Consider the following 12027-nt stretch of genomic DNA (forward strand, 5'->3'; position numbering starts at 1 on the left):
GTGTACCTGTTTTATTTATTTAGTACCTGTTCATTTACAAGTATTCAAATTAAAACTATTTAATAAATGTATTGACATATATTCTCATATTACTGTAAGGTAACTTGAATGGCCAATGGTGACGTAAAGGAGATCCTTCACTGTGCCAGAGGGCTGAGTGTTGTCCTACCTCCATGTGCCAAGAATAGACCAGTAGGGACAAGAAGTCTGCTGCTCAGAGATCAAGGGGAAACATTAGAATCAACAGGATCTGCTGCAGAACAAACAAGAACTCAGAAGTCAAAGTTATATCTTCACCAGCCTTTTATTTACTGTGCTGTTCCTGTTAGCATGGGGGTGTTAAATCTTAGCCCACTCTGCTGTCTGTGCTGTCAGGGGGCATGTGTGTGACTGAGAGCTGAGGCAGGGCAAAGGAGTCGAAAATCGAGGTACATGTACTAAACTGACTCTTCCACTGTTTTTCCATTGTGCAGCAGCTGTTTTGAATTCTTTGGCGCGGGGGCTTGTCTGACCTTATATGGAGGCTTTAAAGCACCATTCTGAGTGTGAGATTAGAGCGATGGTAGCATGAGAGGCCTTTTATAGTTTTAAAAATCCAATAACAGTATCGTGTGTCTGCAGTGGGTCAAAGTCAGAGATGAATCGTTTAAAGCAATATTTTATGGCAGCCTTTGTGTGGGTGAGCTTGCAGCTGAAATCAGTTATTTTAAGACTTTGGAGAGATTTGTCGGAGGTCATTAGATCGATATCATCACCGAGTATCACAAGTATGCAAACTTGCCAAGAAGATTTAGAGGAGTGGAAAACCAATGACACCCTGCGCACATATCACCATGGAGATGGAGGTAAAACCATGGTTACAGTCCAAACAAGTACACATGCCTTCCATGTAAGTAAATAAAGCAACAAAACATAATTATTTCAGCTGTACTCCAAAAGAAAGATAAATCATGGTGACTTTATGTACTAAAATTACATATTAGATTTCCATATAAATGTATTACGCAAGGTCAGTGTAATGTGTTTTCTATCATTTTGAGTTAAGTGTGAATAAATTAAATTAAGTTAAACTCATGCATAAATATATCTATTCAACACAATTGATTTAATTAAATCACTGTCAAATAATTTGATTTATTCACACCTCATTAAATGTAACCCTTTACATTGACGTATGTAAAAAAGTTAAATGCAAATTGAAAATGTAATTGAGGGTCACTGTACAGGAATTGTATTATTTTATTGTGTACAGGTTAATCAAAAACTGACCTGATTTTTAAGGTGGACCTCGAAAGTCTTTCAGAGTGCAGCGATTACTTCCGAGCATTGTCCCTGTCCAAAATGAGAGAGACCTCAGAGAGCTTCATCCATCTGGACCACGTGTCTTCCTCCGTCTTCTACAATCTCCTTGAGTTCTGCTTCCATAGTAAGTTTAAAGTCCCGAAGGAAGAGTTGGACGCACATATACAGGTAACAGAGATTGAAACGTCCATAGTTATTTATCTGTCTCTATCGTGCTGTGAATCATCCACAAAACCAATGTACCGCCTCTTTTTTTCTATATCGTCCTGATCCTGGAGGTCAGCAGCTATCTCCTGACTGAGGCCTTCCTCTCACGGTGCCTGTCAGCTCTGGAAGATGAGCTCAGGCCAGAAAACTGTTTGTCTTACCTGAATATGGCTCAGGAGATGTGCTGCGATGAGCTGAGGATGACAGTGCTCACCTACCTGAGTAGAAACATGATGGAGCTCTCCCTCCTGACCAGGTATTCAACATGTAGTGGTTGAACATTACATGATTGTACAGCTCAAGTTGGTTCGGCTGGCAAAGCTTTGGTCTGTAATCAGGATTCTCTTCATGTACTGAGTTTCTGTCATGATCCATACTTCAGGGGTCTGAACGATGAGGAGATGGATGAAGTTCTCAACCTGAGGACACAAGGACACAGACATCTCTGCAGCCTCAGGAAGGAGAACCTAACTTCTTGGAAAGACCCAGAAACCGAATGCGCTCGCCATGTCTTCATCCTGAAAGAGTCGGAGGACAGTGAAGCCTGGCAACCGATCACAGAGCTTCCTTTCAGGGCTGATAAGTGGTGCTTCACTACGGTGGTTCTGTGTAACTACTTGTACGTCATAGGAGGCTACCGGCAGTGTGCTAAGAGAGGCTGGGAGTTCAAGATGGCTTCCTGTAGGTACAATCCCTTCACTCAGACGTGGGTCTCCACAGCTCCTTTGATTAAGGTGAGAAAGTTGATCTGTCTGTTTTACCCACAGACTGCATGACTGCTCCACAAAAGTGAAGCCAAAGCGCCTTGATCCCCTGGTGGCTGGCTGCAGTATAGGTCAAAAACCCTGCCTCCTTCATGCTAGTGGATGGGACATGGGTCGAAATAAAAATTCCATGTCACATAAACATCCATTTTTGTTTTTCTCAAAATAGATCTCTGTCAGTTTAGATAGTTCTTATCACAGTGATGTTTGTTATCTGTACAAGATGGCTGCGTTCATATCCAGGACATTTCGACCTTATTTCTGGATAGTGAGAGGAAGTGGGGGTGTCTTTATTTCCATTTTACTGTTGAAAAAAAACCTACTTTTTCCTCATTCATGTATATAATACTTATTAAAATGATCGCAATATGGTGCATCCACAGCGCAGAAGACACTTCAGTGCAGTGGCCTGTGAAGGCTGTATTTACGCTGTAGGAGGCTGGTACTTGGACTCTCTGGTGACTCCGGACTCCAGCACGGCTCTCTACACTGCTGTAGAGTGCTATGATCCATGGGAGGACACCTGGAGGTTTGTGTCAGTGTGAACCAGCTGCAGGAGCGCGGCTCGGGGAGCAATTTTCTATCCTCACGTGTCCAAGCAGGAGAGAAAACTAACCAAGCCTGACCGAAACCTGATTCTGTTTTTTGTGCCTAAGCTTCCTGTTCTACCTAAAAGGCACGTGCAGTGTAAAAAAAAATCAAGTAGATAACCCAGCCAATGTAACCAAACCCGATCTGAACTCGGATATCATTTCAAAAATGTGTACAAACCGGACTTGAGTCGAATATCCACGCTCGATTATTACATCATTTTTCAGGCTTTTCTACCTGTAATGTCCATTAGAAAAGCATCTTTCATACTAGTGACTGAATGTGATTTCTGTCCTATAGGTTGGTCTCCTCACTACCCCTCACTGACTTCCACTTCAGTGTGTCCCTGTCACATGACGTCCCCCTTGCTACTAGCCTTGGACACTGTGTCTATGTGTTGGGGAGCATCCAGAGAACTGGGGAGAAGCTGCTGCTACAGTACAACACCAGGCACGGTACAACAAAGCACCTCAGCTCTGTTTGACGAGAACATTATAAGAAAGCTTGTATACAAAGCTTTTGTACTTGTGTTGTGTTGTCTGCTAATTGTCTCCTCCATTGCTTTCAGCTCAGTCCCCGCCCCTCAGATTTACAGTTGAGATCAGATTGTTTCCTAACATGCTCATCAGGACGTATTAAAAAACAGCACTCGTGTATTTTCTGTGCTTTAGACTCCTGGTGTGAGCTGCTTCCCACTCTCACCAGAGCAGATGCAGATATCCCGACTCTTTACTTCCTGGGTGTCACCGACACGCTGCTTGTGATTGGTGGAAACAACTCAGAGAATGTGGTGACATCGTTTTGTTTGCAATCGCAGAGATGGGGAGAGGTAAGAATGGAACAGAGGACTGAAACTGTCAATCACGCACTCTTGGATTATGTGCACCTGAAGCACAAAGTAAGATATTCTAAATAAATGTGCTCCTTTATTTCTTTGTCCAGGTGCAAAGGGCGGATAAAGTGTCGTTTGTGGGACAGGGGACAATCGCAGGTGACGGTGTCCTCATACCAAGTATTGAACACAACACTGTTATAAAACTAGATCTCCAAACTCTCTCCCTCAGAGCTTTTCCTCCTCTTCCAGTTTCAACCCGATATGAATCTATCTTTTATCTTCACTTCTAATGCTCTTGATTAAAAATAGGGGTTTATTTCTGGTTGATGCAGGAGTTGTAGTATATTTCAGTTATCTGTTATTGTAATGGACACAACTAGTCTCATAATTAAGACAACATGTTTTGTTGTCTGTCTTCTCTTGTATTCATTGTGTTTACATTGTGTATATTATTTTATAATTTTTAGTATTTCCCTTTGTTTATGTTGCATCCTTGCTAACATGCAATACAAAAAATGTACCCCCCCCCCCCCCCCCCCCCCCCCCCTAATCACTACATGATCCAGTTACTACATCACCTTAGATGTCCCCTACACTCACACTTATGTCTCCAGAACTGGATTCAAATGGAATCAGCTGCAGTCTCGCATTTCTGTTAATGATGTTACATCTAAATATTTTCTATGATTCTAGAAAATTGTATTTTTATTTAAATCCTTGTTGTGTTGTATGTCTTTTCTGATTGTGTATGTCGCCTGGTGACATGTCTCTGAGTATTCAAAGACTAGAGATTTAAAAAAAATCACATTGGCCTTCTCATCACATATTTGGGGAACATTATTACCATTTTGAAGCCGTGACCATTTTCGCGGAAGGTAAAAAGAATTTTTTTCCTTGCTGTACATCCTAACACAGCAGTGTAGCAGTTACACAGCAGAGACCAGGGGGCACGTGAGGAGAGGCTCTGTGTTTGGTGTCCTGTTACAGAAAGAGGCATGTCAGAGAGGGAGAGAGAGAGAGAGAGAGGAGGGAGAGGGGGGAGAGGGGGGAGAGGAGAGAGAGAGAGAGAGAGAGAGAGAGAGAGAGAGAGAGAGAGAGGAAATGAAAGCTCTGATCTCACCACCTGAGAAAAGCCACTTGAAGGGCACTGGAGTCACAAACACAAACACAGACAGACCTGAGCCTCAGTACAGAGGAGTTCCACTGCCTCACTGACACAAACCAAAGTCACAGCTCGTCTTAGCCTGAGTGGATTCCACTGACTGGTCTCACAAAGGTAAAATATTGGCCTGCTTCTTTTTCTGTTGTTCTTACTTTTATCTGCATGTTGTTGTGTTTGCTGCAGGCGTTTTCCTGATTGATTGTTTTAGATTAAACTCCATATTTTATGTGCACGACAGCTCGTTCATATATTTGTGTGTTTTGTATTACATGCAACATTTGTGTAAAACTTAAGATGAAGAGGAAGTTTAATTACACAGTGCTGAAAATTGGATTTTAATTCCTTAAAGGTTTTCTAAATAAACATTTCCAGTAATCATTCTGTTTTGATACTGCCTTTCACCTGCCAGATTATCACAGTCAATGTATAATAGCAATAGTTGAAGAATTTAACTATGGGTTGTGCTCTGTGTTTATATTTTCATCTGAGGTCTGTGCACATGCTCAGCCGGTGCACCACTATATCTGGCCATTGAACTTTGTCCCACTTGGTAACTGCTCAGTCATATGACATGGAAAAAGAAATCCTAGCCCTGCCTCCCTGAATTACATGTAGTTTTTTTTTAGGTAGAATTTCCCATTACATTTACGACAGAATGGTGGCAACTATAAATATATGTAGGGGTTAATTAATCAAGAAAATGTTTATATTTATAATCTCCAGTTTCAAATCAAGTAACAGATGGAAAGATGGTGTTTGAAACATTATCAGTGACCTCTCTTATCACATTATGAGCAAACAGTTCAGCTTTCCTTAAAATAATTTGGGAACTGAGAGTCTGATGTAGCGAAGTCATAAGGTTTGTCTTTATGTAAATGTCAGTTTGGGTTTTTTGTGGGTTAATTAGTGAAAAATACAGCTTACTCATACTTAATGGCTTAATAATAGTCAATGAAAATTAAAAAATAGTTAAGAAAATACCCAAGAATTCTTTAAGCCATGGTAATTTGTATGGAATAAGGGTGTTTTATCTAATCTTCAGATATGACAGATATCATTGACATTGAATCTTGGAAGGACCTGTATCCAGAGCTGAAAAGAAAATGACTCAATGACATTTAATGCATAGATGATGCTGAAACGACTCAAGACTTAAGAGTTTTGATCACAATTCGGAAATATTATTTGAAATTGGTTTACTTTTGATTATAGGCAAACAGAGGGTTATCTGCCCAATTAACTTATATTTCAGACTTTGGTAGTCTTTGAGGGAATAGTTTTATTTTTTGTTATTATAATTATTATGATTACTATTATCACTATTATAGACATTACTAGTTTCCTTTTGCTCTCCATATTAGTGACACAGAGAGATGGCTGAGGCGCATCAGGCGGTGGGCTTCCAGTTCACCGTGCGGCCTGATGGCGTGGACCTTAAACTGAGTGAGGAGGTCATCAAAAACATCTACTTGTCAGGAGTGACGGCATGGAAGAAGAGAGCCATACAATTCAAGGTATGGTCACACATTGTCAGTGTTAAGCAAATTTGGAGTCACTCATGATTGTAGTGTATATTCACAGTGTGTAACTTCGCTGTATTTGTGCATTGTCTCCATAGAACATAAAACACAAAGACTCATCCTGTGTTAACACTAATTCTTATGTTTTGCTCACAGAATGGTGTGTTGGCTGGAGTCTATCCAGCCAGCCCGTCCAGCTGGCTGATAGTTGTGATCGCAATGATGAGTTCCCTGTACATTCGCGTAGACCCCTCTCTGGGTATGATTGACGCCATCAAGGACAACCTTCCACAAAGGTCAGAGATCCCCCATAGTACATGAGTGAAGTTAATCAGTGTTCAGTGTTCTGCTGGAGCATGTTGGTTTACTCAGTAAATCAGCTGTTTAAAATTGACTGTGTTGTTCTCTGAGCAGAGACTGTATGTCAGTGCAGACCCGGGCGGTGCTGAGTGCCATCCTCTTTGCCACTGGACTGTGGCTGTTCCTCATCTACCTCCTGAGATACACACTCAAAGCTCTGCTCTCCTACCACGGCTGGATTTTTGAGTCCCATGGAAGAATGAGCACATCTACCAAAGTGTGGCTGGTATGAATGTGTCCCTCTGTCTGTCACACACTGAGTCTTTGATTCCACTGTCTCGTTGTCAGAACATTGTCTCTTTAATCTTTGCACCCCTCCCTCAGTGCAGAGGATATGTGTTTGAATCTAGAATAAGCTATGACGTGCAATCTGTTATATTGCATGTGTAATGATGTTTGTATGGTGTTGTGTGTTTGTAACCAGAGCCTGGTGAAGATGTTCTCTGGACGCAGACCGCTGCTCTACAGTTTCCAGGCCTCATTACCCAGACTCCCTGTGCCCAGTGTGGATGATACAGTTCACAGGGTTTGTAATTACTCAGAGTTGACTTTATATGACCACAGACAAATAAAGTCCAAAAGTGTGTTGAATTGAAGCATGATAAAGACATTTTAATTATGGGCTGGATTTGGGTATTTGGAGAACAAGTAGTCTCATGCACTTAAATCAGATTTTAATTGAGATTCCAGCTCTATTCAGAAACTGACTATCATCATTTTGCTAAACTAAATATTATAAAATGAAATACATTCACATCACATTTCTGCCTCTTTTTTTTACAACATGAACACTTACATTTAAACCTATGTAGCACATGAACTAAACCTAGACAATGAAGACATATGTGATATGTGAATATTCCACCACTCCGACCAATGGCTAAAAGTCAGGGGCCATTTATGGGCCACGATTTACACAGAGGGGCCATTTAGAGTATATGTCCAAGCACTGCCTCGTTCTGACAGCACACGCCATGTTTTTCCCACAGTACCTTGAGTCAGTTCGTCCTCTTCTGGACAGTGACCAGTACGACCAAATGGAGATTTTGGCCAATGACTTTAAAGATTCTAAAGCAGCTCAGCTACAAAGATACTTAAAGCTAAAATCCTGGTGGGCAACAAATTATGTGAGTAAAGAAGTGATTTATGTTTGGAATTAAATTCAGCTCAGTCATAATATTATATTTACTAATGATGTGAATCTTTATCTGCTGTAGGTGAGTGACTGGTGGGAGGAGTACATCTACCTCAGGGGCAGGAGCCCCATCATGGTGAACAGTAACTTCTATATAATGGTGAGTGTAATAGTAATGCTCTTTTTATATTATAGTAAAATTATATCCACACATTCAAAGGTGGATAATGAGTGCATAAAGTATAAAAGAAATATTAAACAAACAAGAATTCCTTAAATTCTTAAAACCTCACTTGCCAGTAACATTATTTGGAATACATTTTGGGTTTTGAAGTATAGTTTTTGGATTTGTGTTGATGCAATATGGTTTGTTTGTGTGTTCCTTTTGTGTGAAGGACCTCCTGTACATGACCCCAACACACCGACAGGCTGCACGCGTGGGGAATGTGGTCCACGCCATGCTGCAGTACAGACGCAAACTGGAACGTGGTGAACATGCACCGGTAATGGTTGTCATGACATCACAGCCATGTAATGACACTATAACATGATTCCATTTTCTCCCTGTATCTTCTCTTTAGCCTTAGCATGAACATCAAACCGTTGTTTTTCTTTAACTCTCTTGATTTCAAATCCTAAGTATGAAATGAAATTGTAATGTCTTTTTCTTTCAAACTGTGCCACGACCACTTTAAACCAGCAGGAAGAAAGCAGCCAAAGAACAAATGCAGAGACCTCTCGTGCAAAATAACTAAAGCTATTCCAACTTTGCTGGAAAATAGTGTGTCCGTATGGGCCTTTAAACCTATTAATATTCTTTCCTCATTGGTTGTGACTTGTTTCACTGTCTTTTTTTCTTCCCAGCTGAGGGCCTTAGGGACCGTTCCAATGTGTTCCTCTCAGATGGAGAGGATGTTTAACACCACCCGCATCCCTGGCATTGAAACAGGTGAGATAAAGGTACATTTTAAGTGAATTCATGCTCAATAGCATTGGAAAGTCCATTAGCAGGAAAAAGACAAATACCAGTGTTTTTGTGTTGATCTAACAACTTCACTGTGAGCCCTCAGGATTCATGTGTTCAAACAGAAGACTAGTATTTCTAATTCTATTTTTAAATCTTTGGTGTTTCTCATCTGACCGTCTTTTCTCGCTCATCTTTTCCCTGCAGATATTGTGCAGCACCTGACTGACCGTAAGCACCTGGTCGTCTATCACAGGGGCCGCTTCTTCAAAGTGTGGCTGTACACTGGAGGGCGCCACCTTTTACCCAGTGAACTTGAGACACAGTTTCAGAGGATCCTCAATGATACAACAGAGCCTGAGCCAGGAGAGCTCAAATTGGCTGCCCTGACTGCAGGAAACAGGTATTCTCTATAAGCATATACACATGACACACACACTGATGTAGACATGATTGGATGAATGTGTCACACTTTCACCACTAGAGTTCCATGGGCTCGGGCTCGGATTAAATATTTCAGCCAGGAGGTAAACAGAGTGTCCCTGGATGCCATAGAGTCAGCTGCCTTCTTCCTGGCACTGGACGATGAGCCGCAGGGTTATGACCCAGCAAAGACCAACTCACTGGACAGTTATGCCAAGTCCCTGCTGCATGGAAAATGTTACGACAGGTAGGCAGAGAAGGCCTCAGCTCTTACCATCAGCACAGGTTTGATTTTTAATGATTTGTAGGCCCTAAATGTTTTATTTCTTATCTTACAGGTGGTTCGACAAATCCTTTACCTTGATCTCTTACCCAAATGGAAAAATGGGTATAAATGCTGAACATTCGTGGGCAGATGCACCGATCGTAGGGCATATGTGGGAGGTATGACGTGCACAGGTACACGTTAAAGCATTAAGTTTGCAGTCATCTTCAGCTGTCCCTTTCTGTCTGTGTAGTATGTCCTCGCAACGGATTGCTTCCACCTGGGCTACACAGAGGAGGGACACTGTAAAGGTGACGTGAACAAGAACCTGCCCCATCCCACTCGACTACAGTGGAGGATTCCAAAGGAGGTACAGCAGAGCCTTGCATTGCTTATTACAATTAATACACTTAGTGTCTATCATAAATTGATCTCTCCTCTTTAGTGTCAAGAAGTCATCGAGACGTCATACCTGTTAGCCAAGCAGATAGCTGATGACGTGGACTTCTGTGGTCATCTGTTCAGTGAGTTTGGGAAAGGCCTGATCAAGAAGTGCAGGACCAGCCCTGATGCCTTCATTCAGCTCGCCCTGCAGCTGGCACAGTTCAGGGTACGGGTCAAATCATCGTCTGCTGACATTACCTCTCACCATCTGTACCATCCACCGCCATCACATCACACTCTTCCATCTGCTTTAACAGGATCAGGGAGTGTTTTGTCTGACGTACGAGTCATCAATGACCCGCATGTTCAGGGACGGTAGGACGGAGACCGTGCGCTCTTGCACCTTTGAGGCGGTGTCATTTGTCAGAGCAATGGAAGACAAAGGTGTAACAGTAAGCAGAACACTTAAAAGCTCCATGACATAAAGTTCTGTGGGTTTAAATAACACGTAGCTGCTCATAATGTTCATAATCATTAACTGAATGGAATAGTTTCAACTTGGTCACTGAGACCAGAGATAATGTGTCTGTGTGTATCATGACCCTGGACTCTGAACTCCCTGATGTTCTGGGGTTAAACTGACATTAATGTGAACAGAAATCAGGGCATTTTGATCTGATGGTGTGTTTGCTCGTTGACTCTGTGACCAGAACACCCAGAGACTTGCCCTGTTTCGGAAGGCGGCTGATAAACACCAGAACATGTACCGTCTGGCCATGACCGGTTCTGGCATCGACCGGCACCTCTTCTGTCTCTACTTCGTGTCCAAATACCTTGGTGTTGACTCTCCATTTCTTAAAAAGGCAAGAGCGCCTTTTTATTGATTTCCTATTCACATGTTTCCTGTTAACCTACATACCACAACCTGTCTGTCATTTTCCCACACAACACTCAATGTCTTTGATTCCAGGTGCTTTCAGAGACATGGAGGTTGTCCACCAGTCAGACTCCACAGCAGCAGCTCAATTTAGTTGACATCAACAAGTTCCCTCAATACGTGGGTGCTGGCGGTGGATTTGGACCAGTGAGTTCAAATGTTTTATTTTAGAGATTTGTTAAATGTTCATAATGTTTTACCCTGACATCCTGAGCTGAAAAATAACATGTCTAATGTGTCCCCAGGTGGCTGACGATGGTTATGGTGTGTCTTATATCATTGTTGGGGAGAACCTCATCACATTCCATATTTCTAGCAAGTTCTCCAGCCCTGACACAGTAAGAGCACAAACTGAGAGCACGACTATTATTGATCAGTTATTTAAACAGTATGGGGGTTTTTCACACTCTGTTTCTGTCTCACTCTCACTATTCCCTGTCTGTGTGACATGCAGGACTCAAACCGGTTTGGTCAGAACATTCGGAAGGCCATGCTCGATATCCAGGGACTCTTCAAGCCAGAAAATGATAAGAAGATGGTGGAGGGTGGAAAGCATGCACAGCTGGAAAATGGTAAAAAGCACATATAACCGACTGTGGGATGGATTCACCTGAGAGTCCGTCTTTGACACGCTTCATTCATATGCACAAAGAAAGTTCAGGTTACACTTAATATCTTTCTGATTTTCTGGAGGGTCATATTATTGGACCACTCAGTGAGAAAATAGGAACAGTTGGTAAACTATTTATTTTTATTTATATTGTACAAAATTTTGTTTTGCAACCATTGCTGGAGATGAATAAACCAGATTTCTCCAGGTAATGCAGGATTGTATCTAAATGTAATGTAATAAATCTTTATATATTATTTGTGTGGTCTTTGGCTTTTTAATATAATTTGTAATTTTTTTCTACCTAGAAAGTGAGATTTAAATTCTTAATCATCTGTCAACAATTATGAATTTGCTGCTTATATATTACTCTTGTCTAAAAAATACTACTACTAATACATACTAGTAACTTTCCTCATGTTTATATACCATCAGCTGTAATAATAAACCCTTATATCAAATAGAATAGCACTCAGTGGAGCACTCTCTCTCTTTCTCATCAAGATCCATTAATTATTCTTGAAGAAATAAAGGAAAATGTTGAAAACATTATATCACACAATGTTAT

The 12027-nt window shown here is 41.4% G+C and overlaps 2 protein-coding genes across 8 annotated transcripts; both read left to right on the forward strand.

Moving 5' to 3' along the window:
- The first annotated feature begins 157 nt into the window (after window positions 1–157).
- LOC109624040 (kelch-like protein 42) lies at window positions 158–4788 on the forward strand. 7 transcript variants are annotated; one of them, XM_069529282.1, is made up of 8 exons: window positions 158–889; window positions 1282–1470; window positions 1581–1765; window positions 1892–2243; window positions 2657–2802; window positions 3165–3319; window positions 3536–3693; window positions 3807–4788. In XM_069529282.1, the coding sequence occupies exons 1-8, from the start codon at window positions 638–640 to the stop codon at window positions 3987–3989; spliced, it is 1620 nt and encodes a 539-aa protein (XP_069385383.1). In that variant the 5' UTR covers window positions 158–637; the 3' UTR covers window positions 3990–4788. The 7 variants fall into 7 exon arrangements, with proteins under 7 accessions (XP_069385383.1, XP_069385384.1, XP_069385386.1 ...); XM_069529283.1 differs by having other exon boundaries at window positions 159–889; window positions 1253–1470; XM_069529285.1 differs by having other exon boundaries at window positions 159–428; window positions 1253–1470.
- Window positions 4754–11716, forward strand: cpt1b (carnitine palmitoyltransferase 1B (muscle)). Its single transcript, XM_020113828.2, has 19 exons — window positions 4754–4975; window positions 6223–6375; window positions 6538–6677; window positions 6796–6967; window positions 7166–7267; window positions 7731–7868; window positions 7959–8036; window positions 8272–8379; window positions 8741–8825; window positions 9048–9243; window positions 9325–9510; window positions 9602–9707; window positions 9782–9898; window positions 9974–10138; window positions 10230–10364; window positions 10623–10775; window positions 10883–10996; window positions 11095–11187; window positions 11304–11716. Exons 2-19 carry the CDS (start codon window positions 6235–6237, stop codon window positions 11436–11438), a joined length of 2364 nt encoding a protein of 787 aa, XP_019969387.2. The 5' UTR covers window positions 4754–4975; window positions 6223–6234; the 3' UTR covers window positions 11439–11716.
- The last annotated feature ends 311 nt before the right edge of the window (window positions 11717–12027 follow it).

Source organism: Paralichthys olivaceus, chromosome 7 (genome assembly GCF_024713975.1).
Source record: "Paralichthys olivaceus isolate ysfri-2021 chromosome 7, ASM2471397v2, whole genome shotgun sequence".
NCBI lineage: Eukaryota > Metazoa > Chordata > Actinopteri > Pleuronectiformes > Paralichthyidae > Paralichthys > Paralichthys olivaceus.